Source organism: Plectropomus leopardus, chromosome 17 (assembly GCF_008729295.1).
Source record: "Plectropomus leopardus isolate mb chromosome 17, YSFRI_Pleo_2.0, whole genome shotgun sequence".
Taxonomy (NCBI): Eukaryota; Metazoa; Chordata; class Actinopteri; order Perciformes; family Serranidae; genus Plectropomus; species Plectropomus leopardus.
This window is the reverse complement of record NC_056479.1, coordinates 11,946,263-11,962,627: the sequence shown is the minus strand read 5'-3', so window position 1 is coordinate 11,962,627 and position 16,365 is coordinate 11,946,263. Positions and strand designations below refer to the sequence as shown.

The following is a 16,365-nucleotide window of genomic DNA, read 5'->3' as shown; positions in this document are numbered from 1 at the left end:
ATTATGATTCCTTTTCTGACCCTTTGGCTGCTTTCTGCAACTACATAGTTGACCCCATTTTAATGTCTGCCCTTTGCTAGAATACCCATCCTAATGCAACCTGGCTGTCACATCAGTACCTCATACGGCAGCAGGTTTCTGCAAAAAGTAAGCAAAGAGGAAACACATGATTTGTTATTACATTTAATATAAATATATTGATAATGTCATAAATATTAGTATTATTTCACAAAAAAAGTTTGTTGTTTTTTTTTTTTTTTTAGTTTCATTGTGCTCAACATTAGTATTTCACGATGATATATAAGGTTGCACAAAAACAGATAAAAGTATGTAAGGTAAAATCAAAAAAATAAATAAAAAAATCAGCATAGGTTTATTCTAATAGAACATAAAAATTATAACGACGTTGGGGTGGGGGATAACGTGGCATACTGGTTACTTGCATATGAATTGGCAAACTGAAATCACTTCAAAATTGGGTCAAATTCCATTTAATATCCTTCTGAATCAAAACAAAATGTGTTGGAATTAGATGTGCCATACCATAGAGCAAAACTTTTTTTTCAAAATGATAGTTGTTTGTAAATACTTGTTACAATAGTTCAAGGATAAAGTAAGGAACATTCTAACTCTTAGAAAATATGAATATTACAATAACTGCATTCAAAACACATTTTGATAAAGATAAGAATGTCCTGTGACAGGGGGGACATTTGGTCACATGCAAAGAATTTGGTCAAAATTATTAGATCTTAATTTCCTGTGCAGGACCAATATACTTTTCTTATAGTTTTAACAAGCCCTAATTTAGATAAAATAATAAAAAATCATGTAAAATTATATATATATATATATATATATATATATATATATAAATATATATATATTTAAATCAAATCGAACCTGGGTGAAATGGCAATGAATGGTAGGAATGACCCATCTTCCTTTTTTTAAATAGAAAAAAATGTTTCAGTGTCTTTATCTGTAATAAGGTTAATGGCAGAAGTTTTGTATCTGAAACAGCTTCCTCAAACAGATGCCAAGAAACATGCTGACATGTCTTTTCACCAATCAGAAATGGCTCCAGCATCATATCTTACTTCCTAAATTGTTGTCACAGCATGCAGTCTTCATTTGTTCTGAAGCAATATGTCAAATTCATGCATTGCACATGTGTTCAGGGTATTTTTCTTGTCATATGTCAGTTGTCCTGCTTTTCAGTCTGTCTGAAATCATCATTTACTGTTTTTAAAATGTATTTTTTGTTGTTAAAAGTTCACTCACATTGCATCTGTTTTCCTTTTGAAGCCTGACAAAGGCCCTGTTTACATCTGGCATTAACATATACATCTTGGGTTATCTGATCACAAGTGGACAGCTCTCGCTACAGAAATGAATGCACCAAAGTCTTCTGTATCCCACACAATGATAAACCAGCAATTTGTGCATAACCCACATATTCTGAAAGGCTGTGATCATGTGACCAGTGCACTGATGGGAGTAGAGGAGGAGCGGTCCAATTAGGAGGCAGATTGGGGTGGTGGATGAGTCACAAAACACCATACTTTGGAGACAGCACTGCGTGAAACTTCAGTGAACGTTGAGTCATTTTAAGGTATGACCTCACCATGTTTCTTTTTCTTAAACCACACGACAATAACTTTGCTTCCCTAAATCCAAGCTCCGCAACTTTTTAAAATAATTTAACATTAAGGATGTAACATCATTCATGGGAAGCTTATTCATAGAATATCATACAAACAGTTGTATGAGGATACATTGCTGCCCACGTTCTTTCAGCAGTGTGCACACTTGAGGCCACAGTGAAGTACCGCCTACTCAGATGACTTGCTTTCTTATCAACTCTCACCAGCTGATGCAGCGACAAAGGACCATCCCTGGAGCCGCTCTCCTCCCAGCAAACAGTCAGGTCAGCATCTGCCGGGTTAGCATTCTAACACAGCAGCAGCTGTTAAATGGTCCAAAGACACCCACACCGATGCTGAAATGGCTCGACTCTGTTGTTAACCTGTTAATACCCGGTAACGACCTTGTGATGCTAACAGTTAACCCCGTGACTGTGCTTATGCAAGCAGACTCTTACCAGTTAAAGTTTAGAATGATAAACCTCATGTTTGTTCAAAACAACAATGCATTTAGTCTTTGCAAACGGAAATAAGTATGTGTTTATTTGCATGTTGAGCGAAGAATTGAGATCCGATCTCAAATTGTGATACATGTTGAGATGCATTCTAATGTCAGGTGTAAACAGGCTCAAAGATTTCTATCCACAGATCAAAACCTTTCTTCAGTCTGCTGTGATTATCTTCAGTATACATCTATCCCCTCACTGAGGAGTGATGGTGAATGGCTCCAGAGAGAGGGACCTTTTAGTTTTATCAGTCGCTCAAAGGCAGAAAGCAAACTATCTGCATGCATACCATCAACTGGTAAAAGCTGCAGCTTGCGGAGGGCCAAGGGGAGGTATAATAATGGGTCAGTCAGCATGTCTCCCTCTGCTCTAGACGCTATTGTGTACAGTAAGAGGCCCCGTGCCTAAATTACATTAATTATGCTCCCACAGGTCAGGCACTGTGGGAGAAATGTAGCATTTTCACTCTGTTTCCTCTTAATGAGCAGCTCTGTTGCTCAATAGTCTCTGCCAACTTTCTCTGCATGTTTTCTTTTTCCCAGGAAACTGTCACATATTATTGAAAGCTTTTAGTCACACCCTATTAGATAATGTGTCTATCAAATTGTGCAACACATCTAAAATAGTGACATGTTTTTGTACTCTGACACTTTCTCTTAATATCACAACAATTATTAGCTTCAGGAGGGCCTATGAGCACCATTACTATCAAACTGGAATCCCTCAATTGAATCACTCACACAATGTGAGCAGTGTAAGATGCCATGATTGTTTTGACAGATTATCATCAGTCAGTCCTACCTTTGCAAGTTGAAGCGTCTGGTTACATGGTATTTCCAAAGAAGGCATGGAGGATGTCTGTCTCCAGCAAATGAGAAAGTAAAAGGGTAAAAGGGTAAACTGTTGAGTAATACATGGGAATTTATTATTTTAATAGATATTCTAGGGAACCACTGTGGTTTCATCCCATCCCTGGGTCTTAGAACAATGATGGGATATTTAAGAGAGACTGGACTGGGCTACACTGCAAAAATGGCCTATCAAATTTAAGGCCAAACACCCTAGATTTAAGCATACTTGCACTTAAAAGAAGCAAATTTGGCTGCCAGTGCAGTAAGCAAATTTTGCTTGTTAAGATGTCTTAAAACCAGTAAAACTGTGTGACTCTCATTATAGCCCATAAAATCTTGAAATAAGATCAAAAACACTAATTTCAAGCAATTTATTTAAGCCTAGTTGGACATACTGGTGCTTAAAATAAGGTTTCTATAGACCTGAAGTGGATGTTTCCAGACTTGTCTCCTGTATCTAGTTAAAAATAACTCAGAAAAAGACAAAGATGCTCAACAAGACCAGGCAAGTGATATTTACTTGAATTAAGTCAAATGATCTTTCCTAGTCAGCACTAGATAATCCATTTATACTTAAAACAAGACTAACTAGATTTATTAATCCAAATATAAGATTATTACACTTGGTTAGATCGGCAGTTTTTGCAGTGTATATTCACAACAGAACTCTCTGAAATATAAGCTCTACTTTTTAAAACGGATTAATTTAATACATGTGACCAATACTACAAGTGTATGTTTAGATGAATCTGCATCCCAAAAATGTCCTTACAATGGTTTCTCTAAGTGTGCAGCCTTTTGGTAAATGTTTGATTTGGGAATTCTTCCCACACAGAAACTAAAACAAGCCTCTCACAGTGCTTTTCTGTGTGATCACTGATGTGGAATTTAGGGATCTGGGATGGGAGTGGAGTGGAGAGAGACGTTATAATGACCTCAGTGGGCTTCTGTTGTACTCACTGAGACTGATATTTGTTCCCTCACGATTGTCTCCTATTAAACATATTGTAATTTGTTAGCTCTATTGGATCCCAACAACACATGTTCATCAAGCAGTTTTTAAAGTACATTGCAGATTAAACCACCAAACAGTAAATGAAGTAGTTAGCGCAACCTTAAACATCTAAAATGCAACATGCATGCTAACGCAACAGCAGTATTATTCCAAAAACGTCATATATAATAGTAAAACACTGACAAGGACCACAATTTGTACTTTTACTTTTGATACTTTAAGTACATTTTGCTGATAATATTTAAATACTTTCAGATTAAAGGGATACTTTGCTGATATCCAACTGTAAAACTAGGCAGTGCTGATCAAATGTAAACCAAGATTCTATTACTATAGTCCCTTTTTCTCTCCTACAATGGGTAATGTCTCCATCATATTTTGAGTGCACTGTTTGTAATACCAAGAATTTATGAACAGGAAGTTGGTGCCATACTGTTTCCCGTATTGTAAAAATGATAGCTGAAAAAAAAAGGATAAAATGTTAAAATTAAGCAGTCCTGATCAAATATGAATTAATATTATGTTACTGTGTTGCCTATAAATGCTTCCTGAAACATATTTTAGCTTAAAATGTTTCTGTGAAAAAACAGCATTATGTCACCTATCTGTTAGAGTGTTTATTGGTCCAGTGTGGTGCAGTGTATTCTAGTAGTTGTAAGTTTTCTATCTCTGGAGCAAAAGCTAATGCCACAGCCCCTTTTCTCTGAATTCTCATGTCATGTAGCACCAATTAAAAAAAAAAACTTTCATCTTTTTACTGCATGGAGAGCCCAGTTTTATGAAAATACCACATTTCAAACTTCTTAAAGTAAGTACTACTCAGGTAAGAATGCAGGGCTTTTACTCCTAGTGGAGTGTTTTTTATTCCTACTTTTACTTAAAGGATCTGTTTAGGCCTTCCACCACTGTCATCATGAAAACAGCAGCCCTCCTCTTGAGACATCCCTGGTTGCCATAGCAGCAAGTGGATCTGTTGAAGTGACGCTGTTACCCTGGTAATGAACACCTTGTGCGTGTGCTGGGATATACTGTGCCAAGGGCCGGCTCTCAGACTTAAAGCCACATAGGATTTATGAGTCATTCACAATCACAGCTGAAATGAACCTTTGCAGCACTGGCATCACAAAGTTCAGTGGCAGCATTGATAAGTGAGACGGCAAACAGGGAAATCGATAAACAGCAGAGCATTCAACAAACAGCACACAATACGACCTTTGGCTGGGTGGGTAGATAAGTCCTCCCCCAGCCTCCTTCCTCTCTCCCACTTTCTGTCTTTCTTTGTTTATGTAGACTGTGTGTCTATTAGCCATTATACTAATGACAGGGGTTTGAGCAGTGGGTGGGGAATGTGGCCTTATAGTGAGTCTGGAGAGATAAGGAGATCCCTGCCTGAGAAGGCCAAAGTAAAAGAGAAAGATTTCTGATGTAGGTGGAGTTAGCATAGATCAGGGGAGGGTGAGAAAAGAGAGTTGAACATGTGCAGAGAAGTGTGAGGAGTGAGGGCAGAGCTGCACTGGGTTAGCAGGGAGTGTTTTACAGAAGAGAGATCAGGCTGCAGAGACACCACACAGCTGTCACAAAGAAAGGAAGTGTGATAATCAGCTTGAGAAATGACAGTGTGAATTATTTGTAGTTGTTCCGTTCAGAGGCTGGGGTGTTTTGTTTTTTTTTTGTTTTTTTTTTATCAAAAATGAACAGTGATGGCAGCAAACAGCGTTATGTGTCAACCTTCAGGATGCACATCAAGCCACCCCATGCAACTCCTACACCAGGGAATGGACCAGGAACTACTTGCACCAAATTTACAGACACAGGTAAGTGCTGAATGAGAGACTGAGAGAGGAGATTAATAACCTAGAGGTGTGTGGTGGAGAGCGCTCAGCTGGTAGCATAGGCTACGTCATGTTTTTAGTATTAGTGTTCAAACAGACAAGCCTGAACATGAGGAACTTGGCTTTAATTTTTATCATAGATGCAAGAGATTGTTTCCCAAAACATAGACCACGCACTCCAAGTTTGTTGCTTTTAAAGTTCATATCCGGTGTTATGTTTATCCTGGATTTGAGTGTCCAAACATCTGATTGTTTATTGTATATTGGTGGGCCATTCACTTCATGTCAGCCCACACTGATCACATTTCTTATGCTTGAGATAACATTTCCTTTGTTTCTCATCATTTTCAGTTTGTGCTAAACTTATATTTATCTTCTAAATCAAATCATTTCAGTGTAATCTGTGATCTGAAAGACAGTATCACACACATCTGTCCAGCAGATTAAAATCTCATCTCATCAATCTCATTTCTTGCATCACAAAACATCGGGAGCTGAAAAACCGACTTGTGTCAGCTTGGCTGCAGAGCACATGTTTTGCAAGTTTCATTTCCATAAGCAGGTTTTTTTTAAAGCAACCTATAGGCCTTTAGTTCAGCTGTGTTATCACCGACCTGCTAAAAAAAGCCTTGAGATCTGCATAAACATAATTTAAAAAAAGAGAGTAAGAGAGAAGTCAGAGAGTAATGGTGTGACCAGGGTGTGAAAATCCACATCTCAGAGGTGCAGGTCAAAGAAGTTTGCTTGACTGAATGGTGCCTCAAACCTCACAGTGACGACTTAAGTATTGTAAACACTGGCTAAAGGTTGATGGTAAAACACCCGTTTTGTTAAACCATAACTAGTATATGGTGTATGGCATTGCAGCAACACAACAGTTCGATTTGGTCCATTTTTACTCAATGTTTTAGTATTACAGAGGCCTGACAGGCCTGGTGATATATCACTCAATGTCATCCTGTGCTGCCGATTATGTGATTTTAATTTAGAAAGCTTTACTGGGTGAAGGGAAGAGCAGTTCCTGGGAATACCCACCCCTGTGCTTCAAAGGAGTGTCACCTCTGGTATCAGTACTGCATCTAAAAAGGAAAACAGCACAATTACCATGAACTATCTACGCTATACTGAGGCACAACATCAGTTTTAAAGCTGTGGTTTTCTGTGTACTGGTGTTTTCACAACACTCACGTGATGTTTAAGTGAAAAAAAAAGATGAAGTGGTGTTATGGTAGATGAAAGGATGGGCAAAAAGGCACTTCTAGCAGATGTTACTTATTATTTAAAGGGACAGTTCAGAATTATTTGAAGTGGGGTTGTATTGGATGCTTATGCTTAAAAAGTATTGCATACAGTAGATGTCAACTTATTATACTGCTGACCCCTCCACAGCAGTAGATTACCAAGCTTCCAATATAAAACCTTCTTGGATATAAATATAAAACCTTCTTGGATCAATTTTCACGATAGAAAGAGTCATAATTTACCTTTTTTGCAGTCTGAGACATCCAGTCAACAGTTTGATAGACTTCTCTTTTATAATGGTGATCTATGGGGAAAATGCTATATGGCCCGCAGGGGATTTTCCCTGCTGCAGTACTGCAAGTAACTACAGGAAAAAAACAACTCACACAAAAGAAAGCATGATTTTATACTTCACTAAGGACACCATTCCTAATTTCAATTTAAATAGAAAAAACAGTTATGTTCTGCTGCTCTGAATGTCGAATACAACTCCTTTATAGATGCAGTTACAGGAGGTCTATAAACTCTTGATATGCATGTGCTGCTCACTCCTCACCTCGTACCCTCTCCTCCACATTCAGTGTCTGTTAACTTCTCAACTCGTACCCTCTCCTCTGCATTCAGGATCTGTTAACCTCTCTGCTCGTAAATGTCTGGATCAACCCGTCTTCATAGAACCACTGCAGGACTGTTGCGTGGACGAAGGAAATGACATCACACTGCGGGGGGTTCTCACCGGAAGTCAACCGATCAAAGTGTCATGGTTGCACAATGGTAAGCAGGGACAATTTACACTTCTACATCTTGATGTTTGCAAAAGCAGCAGAAACTGACATTGGTATGTACAATTAGCAAGGTCTTAATCTACGCAATTGACCCCTTGAACCCTTACAATGGCTGCAAATTTTGCAGCAAAAATCAACTATTTGTAGCATTTTACTTCTGTACGTGTTCCAACACACTGAAGCTTATATTCCTACAAATGATGCTAATGTATATTTTTATGTCCGCATCTTTACATCAAATGGAAGCTTCCAAGTTTTCTTTTGTCTTTTTCTCTGCATATTTCCCTTTATTCATCCTGACATTGTATTTTTGGAGATTTGGAACATTTGGTGTAAATCAAACACAAAAGTGTGGGTTTAAACAATGCCTGGCTGTGCAACAATAATTTGTAATGACGGATCCACAACAGGGTTCAGGGGGCTAACTGCATATTTAACCTCCGTATATCCGGCATCATTGTTAGCCCTTTCCTTCTCACAGGCCTTATCCTCGTGGTTCGCTCTGTAACATTACATCAGCAGTAGAGAGTGTTTCTAGTTTGTTTGTTTGCTCCTATGGGCAGGTGAAGTGGCCCGTTTTGGGAATCCTTCCTTCAATGGCAGGGAGATGAGTTTTGTGGTGAGGGAATGCTTGCCGGAAGATGCTGGCGCCTACACTTGCTTGGCAGAGAACAGTGCAGGGAAGACGTCCTGCTGCGCTGCTGTGTTTGTCAGAGGTGAGAAAGACAGTGGGACACACTGGAGACTGCTTCATGGTGGAAATAAGGTAAAGAAACAGTGTGTATGATTGAGTGGCATCCAGCGGAGAGATTGCAGATTGGAATCAGTTGACACTTCTCCCAGTTAGAATCTTATAACATAAGGTCAAGATGTTCAGGAGGATTTTACTGGGAGCCAACTTATCCACAGAGGTCTCTTCTTCTTCTAAACAAATGGACCCTGTAATTTAAACTGGTAAAAGCACAGAATAAAGTGTTTTATGTAAAAAAAAAAAAAAAAAAAGAGGAAATCATTGTTTCCTAGAGCTGTCATTATTGAAGTGCTTTTAACTATGGTGGCAGACATGAAAATGCAAATGGTCCTATCTAGAGCCAATGTTTGTTTTGTTCATTCTGGGCTACTGGAAAAATATGGCAATCTCCACATACCAGGACCCACTCCCTATGTAAATACAACTGTCACATTCTAAGGTAAAGAAAACACAACAATTCTGATTTCCAGGTGATTATACACTAATGAAGACATTCTTATTGTATTATTTATATTTGATTTCTGCCATATTATCCCCCTAATTCATACACACTGGAACTTAAAATTCTGAGGAAATTAGTCTACTACACAATAAGCTGCCGCTTATAAACTCTGCTTCTTGCATGTTGTAACGCAGAGTTCCCCATTCAAAGGAATATTAGCTGTGTAAGTTACTCTGATTCCAATCAGTCAGAGTTTCATTTCTGATGTTCTGTGGTCTCTTCTCCATCTTCCTCTTACTGACGACCAATCCAGACTTTGAAACTATCTGCGGTGTCCAGAATCGAGTTTCAAATATCCACGCTTCTACGTCCAAAAGCTTTGTGGAGAACGGAAGGTCACCACAGTCTCCCAAAGACGAGCTACAGAAGATGAGTGAATCCACTTATACCTCCCCTTCAGGCTCTGATAAGCTTAGCCCAGTCTCAGGTAATCAACTCATTATTAATTTTACATATAGCTACATTTAAGTAAAGGAATCAATTTATTTTTTATAATCAACATAAACAGTGCAGCTTCCTTCCTCACATATTTAGATCCACCAGAAAAAATATCTCAGCCTCTTGACCATTGTTTGAACGCCTTCCGGACATCCATGTTACATTTTTAAACAAATAGGAAGCACGTTACTTCCAGGCATCGCATGATTGGCTGTCAGCCAACATGTGTACCAGACAGGAATTATGCAGGACTCCCACAACATTGATACACCCACTATAGGTTCTCAGTCCTAAGTGAACACCATGTAGGGAAGTGGACAGTGCACAGTACAGTAGAACTTGCTGAGTCTGTAAACTGATAGCCAAAGAACAGAAGAGCAGAGCCACACCTCTATCTCACTAAAACCTACCTGCGCTTCATCTGTCTCTGCAGAGGTCATCCCAAAGAGGAGAGCCAACTCAGGCACAGGTGAGTTTTCTACTCACTCACTATCTCTGCAAAAATAACCAGGTAATGCACCTATCGTTCCCTCATCCACTCACCTTTCCATTACTCCTTTTTCATTCCTATATTGTCTGATTTTTGCTTGTTCATGTTAATATCCATTAGAGACTGTTTTTGTGTGTATGTTGTTTCTGATGCTGTTGTGGTTTGCCCCGGAGCAAGCCTTTGTTCTGATATAATGTTGTCTGGCTTTAAGCTTTTGTGCTATAATACACTGAGAAACTTAACCTTAGGGTGTAGGCTGCAACAATAAAAGCATGCAATGCTTGCACAATAGGGTCTGAATGTGTGTTATAAGTGCATAGAATGTGTTACACTGTTTTTTATGGTTTTATGAATTAGATATAAGTGTTGGCTAGAAGGGGAAAGGCAATAAGATAACATGCCTGTTAAGAAAGTAAACTGTAAAGCCATTTAATCCTAATTTTATCAGATTGTCTCTAGTCAAATGATGCCGCAATTTTGAATATTGACACTGTGAGAGATGACTTCAGCTCATATATGGGGTTTTCTAAATGCATATGAACAGTGACAACAGGATACAGAGCAGACTTCAAATGTGTGTTTGCTTTCTTTAAGGATATTTGTCTAAGTAAATAGTGTGTGCAACATATTGAACTGGGATAAACGAGTGTCTTCAGGTGAATTAGTTAAGCATTGTTTAACACAGCTGATTACACAAGGACTGGTTATACTAGTGTGAAGTAGGCCATCAGTGTTTTGCATTTGTTTCCAGTTGAGGCACTTGGTCTGCTGTATGCTACAATAATAAGGGTCTCGAGGGAAATAACACACTTCCAGTCCTAAAGCAGAAACCATACGTCACGCAATACCAGCCCGCTAACGCCGTCTCTCCGTCTTTATCTCAAACACCACACTGGATAGTTTCCTTTCAGCTGGATGTTTTAAGCCTTATGAGCATGCAGGCTCTCAGTCAAAACATTCACTCTGTTTTGTCTCTGCAGGCCCAGCCTTACATTTTGAAAACCCTCCACAGCACCTCGAAGTGAAGGTGGGACAAACTGCACGAGTGACCTGTGTTTTCACCGGCAGTCCTCCTGTAGTGTCCTGTTGGATCAGAAACAAAGAACAGGTGTTGTGATTTATAAACACTGTTTTATATATCCACTGCAGACATTTTACCTTGATAGTGTCTCCACTGGCTCTCACTATTAAAGGGATAGGTCACCCCCAAATTAAAATTACATATTTTTCCTCTTATCTGTAGTGCTATTTATCAGTTTAGATTGGTTTGGTGTGAGTTTGAGTGCTGGAGATATCGACCATAGAGATATCTGCCTTCTTTCCAATATAATTGAACTAGTTGAGTTTTTCAGATGTATTGTTTTGGGGCTTTGAGCACCACAAACTAAGTCCCATCTACTTCCAATATATTTCAGAAAAGGCAGACATCTATTCACCAACTCACACCAAAAAAATCAGGATTGATAAGAAGCACTAAAAGTAAAAACATGTGTGTTTGATTTTTAAGGTAAACTCTTCCTCTGTCTTTTACACGCTTTATATCTGCAGATCGTGGATGGTCCAGAGCTGTGGACAGAAAACACTGATCGGAGCAGTACACTGGTCATAGCAGAGGCTAAACCACAGCACACAGGCCGTTATACTGTTGTAGTAAAGGACCGCAAGAGCTCAGCACAACACACACTCACCCTTTCTGTCATAGGTGAGACAACACACACTCAATATGACCATGTGCAGAAAGTTTTTCCTTACTTGAGCACTTAGTTTAACATTATCATTATCATCCTAACAGAGAGGCCTCAGCCTCCAGCCTCCTCTCCTCTGATCTCACTCATTTCCACCACCAGCCTTGTGCTGTCGTGGTCGGGCCCCTGCTACGACGGCGGCAGTGCCATCCTGGGTTATGTGGTCGAGGTAAAGAACCAAGGAAGTGTTGAGCGTGAGGATTGGACTGAGCTCACTGCCCAGTGTAAGAGCACCTCGTACAGAGTGTGCTCTGAGCTGCAGCCTCAACAGGAATACTGCTTCAGAGTGAGGGCCTACAACGCAGTGGGAGTAAGTGAGCCTGGACCAGTGTCACCAGTGGTTCTGATGGAGCAGAAAGGTGAGATATGGGGAAATAAGAGCACATCTGGAAATAAAGCAAATACAGTGTGGCTTGTATTACAGCTGTTGTGTCTTTGTGTGTATGTTTAGACAAACCACAAGAAGAGGAGGCCCCTCAGGCGTTTTTCAGTGTCACTATTGACTCCTCACAGAAAGTCACAGATCACTACATTTTGCAGGAGAAACTGGGAATGTAAGTATCTGTCAGGAGCAAACCCAAACAAGTTTTTCAAAGTAGCTTCAAATGCATTAGCCCAAAAATGCTGATGAACAAGAAAACTTGACCTTTGAAGGGAAAGTCTGCCTTTTATTAGTGAGTTGTGTAAAAGAAGGGAAGTCTGCCAAGTGCAGCAGAGGGAGGATTAAAATGCATGTAGAGGCACGGTTCTACTCTAGTAAACAACAGATATACACCAATGCAGGTTTGAGAACACCTGTAAATGCAGTTAATAATGTCAGTACAGCGCTCTTCCCCTGACAGAGAAAGAGTCACAAACCACAGATTGGAGATTGTTTTACATTTATTCCCTTCTCAAGGTCTCAGAAATTTTTTAAAAAATTAACTTTTCTCTTAATTAGGGGAAAGTTCGGCCTGGTGTTTAAGCTAACCCACAAAGAGACAGGACGTGTGTGTGCAGGAAAGTTCTACAAAGGACGACGTGCCAAGGAAAGGGAGGCTGCTCGCAAAGAGATAGAGCTGATGAACGACCTCCACCACCCCAAACTGGTTCAGTGTCTCGCTGCATATGATCACAAGCCTGAGATGGTCATGGTCATGGAGTTGTGAGTATCGTTGCGAAAACACAAAGTGGTTTAAAACCTGCAAATTTTGGTTGCGTATAAATCAATGCAATGACTCATGTAATATAACTGTGTGTGTTTTTTTTTTTATGGCTGTAGTATCGCAGGCGGGGAACTGTTTGAACGCATTGTGGATGACAACTTTGAGCACACAGAGCCCACCAGTGTGCGGTACATGCAGCAGATCCTGGAGGGGATTTCCTACATGCATCAGCAGGATATTGTTCATCTGGACCTCAAACCTGAAAACATCGTATGTGTTGACACCAATGGCACCTCCATAAAAATCATTGATTTCGGATTGGCCAGCAGACTCGGTATGTGAAATAAAACTCTCTTAATAGTAAAAATAATAATATGAAATAATAATATAAATCTTCTTCTGACTTAGCAGCTAAGCAAGGGCAAATGAGAGAAAATATTTAGTGAATTATTACATTAAAAATGTTTAAGACTGCAGTTGTACTAAACGTTTCAATTCTAAATGATGTGATTTCTGTTTAACAGATGGGAAAACACCTCTGAAGGTGATGCATGGGACTCCAGAGTTTGTGGCACCTGAAGTGATCAACTACGAGCCTGTGACTTTGGCAACTGACATGTGGAGCATCGGAGTCATCTGCTACATATTGTGAGTCACACTATCACTCCTGTAGCCCTTTCTCCCTTTAACAAATTGTGTATAAAACTCTTTATGTCTTTCAAAGTTTTCTTACACTTCTTAAAATCAGGAAGGTCTTAAAACCTCTTGTGAAGCTTTAGAGACCCCTGTTGGGGGTCCGGCACCCCAGGTTGGGAACCAGTGATCAACATTATAATTATGAAATGTACAATGCCAGTATTTTATTTTGTTAACTGAGCTGGGCTTCATATTTATCACACAGACATAAGAGTGATAGCAAAATTCTCATCGAACTCATAGCAAAGAAACACATTTTTGCCCAAAATATAGAATTTTTCCTTTTAATATATGTTGTGTTTTGCACATCCAGTGTTTGTTTTTTTTCATTGAAATTGGAATATTCGAATTAGAAGGGCTGTCAATCAATATCAAATCCTGACAACACCCCTGAGAAGCAACATCTGCCTGCCTGCTGTTTGAGCGTCTCAGACGTATAATGCCATCTAGTGGATGCAGGTGTAAAGAGTCAATGTATTAACACTGCTCTCTCTCTTCATCTGTCCCCAGACTGAGTGGTGAGTCTCCGTTCCAGGGTAACAACGATGCAGAGACCCTGGCCTTGGTCACAGCTGCCCAGTGGGAGTTTGATGAGGAGAGCTTTGATGAGATTACAGATGAAGCCAAAAACTTTATCAGCTCCCTGCTCAACAAAGACACCAGGTGATTTCAGAAATGCACAGCTGGAACACAAATAGTCCCATCTTCACCTAACCACCTTTAATCCTTTGAAACTAAGGCATATGGGCTTGACTTTTTCCAAAAACATGGAAAGAAAACAATAGACTACTGAAGACGTAAGCCAGAAATGAGCAAGACATTAGCAAAAGAAAATAACCTTAAAATTGATTTATTCTCTAGAAATAACTATAAATATCTAGTCATGCTTACTGTAAATTCAGTTTTCTGGACATTTCCCTAGCTTTTAAAAAAATAATTTTCCAGATCTAATAATGTCTTATAATCTGCAGGAAATTTCTTGCCAAGTTGCTCATTGTCTTTTTCCCATGTTTTTGAAAGAAATCAAACTAATGTGCTCAGGGTTCAAAGGTTTAAATAATTGTGAAGGGTGTCTGAGAGCAGCACAAGAAAAGCAATGTCAATCCAGGTTCAAAGGGTTAACACTCAATGTGTCTCCTAGGCGAAGGATGTCTTGTGAAGAGGCACTTGCCCACCCTTGGATGACCTTAGACTCTGAAGCGCTTGCCTCCACCAAGAGTCTGTCCAAAGAGAAGATGAAGAGGTTTCTAGCAAGGCAGAAGTGGAAGGTAACCCCCCAGTGCTGCACTTTTGTGTTTTGTCTGTTGTTGTTTTGTTTTCTGGTCCAGACTTTTTCATTTGTTTGTTACACAGAAAGCAGGAAAAGCCTTGTTAGCCCTGAAGAGAATGGCTCTGCTGTCTAAAAGTGACAGTTCAGCATCTCCTACCAGCCCTGGAGAAGGTAAGACACTGACACTCTTTTAATATCTTATTATCAGGATCATTTTAGTTTACTTGTTTGTTCCTCGCCCAGACTCACCCCTGAGCCCGGAAGCTGAGGATGCCTTGCAGTCTCTGGAGCGTAAGATGCAGGGGCCACCCCAGTTCACCCAGAGCCTGGAGGATCTGACGGTAGCTCGGGGATCCACTGCCCGTCTCTCATGTCACCTCACAGGTACAGTCAAGTCATTCAAGAGCCCAAACAGTACATGTGATCTTGGTGATTTTTTTTGTGTGCTTTGTTGCAAAGCAGTGATTTGAGACTTGACTTGCTTGACTCCCTTGCCTTAAAACGTAAGCATGCGTGTATCTTGACTGTAACTTCCTCCCAAAGACTTCAAATCAAGCTGTTTGTTCAATTTTGGACGTTATGCTTTTTAAGCCTGTCCTCACCCCTCACATCTATTCTGACAGGATACCCTGACCCGGAGGTGGTGTGGCTGTGTGGTAAAGAGCCTCTGGTGGAGTCACCCACAGTACAGATAGAGTACGAGGAAGATGGCCACTGTACCCTGGTCTTAGTCAAAGTTGACCCACAGGACACCAATACTTACACCTGTCGAGCCACCAATGACCACGGGGAGACATTCTGCTCAGCCAAACTCACTGTTCAAGAGTAGATTTATTAAAACTACAGACATAAAATTTTAACAGTAGTATTGTACATTCTAGTTTTAATACAAATGGGGACCAAACTGTACATCCTGTGTGGCTGGAAATATATAATACATTTATTATTGTACAGAATGTATGGACTGATGAATATTGTTACAGAGCTACAAGCATATTAGGTTGATATTTCTTCATAGGCATACTGTTTTCAACCTGTTTTTTCAGCTAAAATCTTCCAGCTTTTTCTTACTTTGCCTCATGGGGGAATTATTTAATAATCCCTTGCAGTACAAATAAATTGAGATATCCCTTTCGTGATGCACTGAGAAGATTTTTCTTTAATGTAAAACCTCTTATTCAAAACATTTGTTTGAATGACAACAGCACTTAGTGATAATATGCTACTTTTTGATGGTATGAAAAGAACCATACTGTACTAAAACATGCTTGTTATTTTAACAGTACTGACACAAAAAAAAAAACAGATTTGGGAAAACTTAAGTAAATATAAAAATCAAACCACAGCATTAAAAACTTCAGTTAATACAAAATATGAGTTTTGCTACAATGAGCAGACTGCTATCATTAAAAGACAATTCTGGTGATCTGTGAAAAGACTAAACCCATCAA

At 39.5% G+C, this 16,365-nt stretch overlaps 1 protein-coding gene across 2 annotated transcripts; it reads left to right on the top strand.

The window, feature by feature from the left end:
• Nucleotides 1-5,320: 5,320 nt before the first annotated feature.
• On the top strand, nt 5,321-16,053 carry mylk5 (myosin, light chain kinase 5). 2 transcript variants are annotated; one of them, XM_042505067.1, is made up of 17 exons: nt 5,321-5,832; nt 7,717-7,866; nt 8,441-8,593; nt 9,384-9,557; nt 10,002-10,037; nt 11,039-11,166; nt 11,607-11,760; nt 11,851-12,162; nt 12,255-12,357; nt 12,744-12,947; nt 13,065-13,282; nt 13,473-13,596; nt 14,155-14,307; nt 14,786-14,912; nt 14,998-15,085; nt 15,158-15,298; nt 15,538-16,053. In XM_042505067.1, exons 1-17 carry the CDS (start codon nt 5,709-5,711, stop codon nt 15,741-15,743), a joined length of 2,595 nt encoding a protein of 864 aa, XP_042361001.1. In that variant the 5' UTR covers nt 5,321-5,708; the 3' UTR covers nt 15,744-16,053. The 2 variants fall into 2 exon arrangements, with proteins under 2 accessions (XP_042361001.1, XP_042361002.1); XM_042505068.1 differs by lacking the exons at nt 5,321-5,832; nt 7,717-7,866 and having other exon boundaries at nt 8,565-8,643.
• The last annotated feature ends 312 nt before the right edge of the window (nt 16,054-16,365 follow it).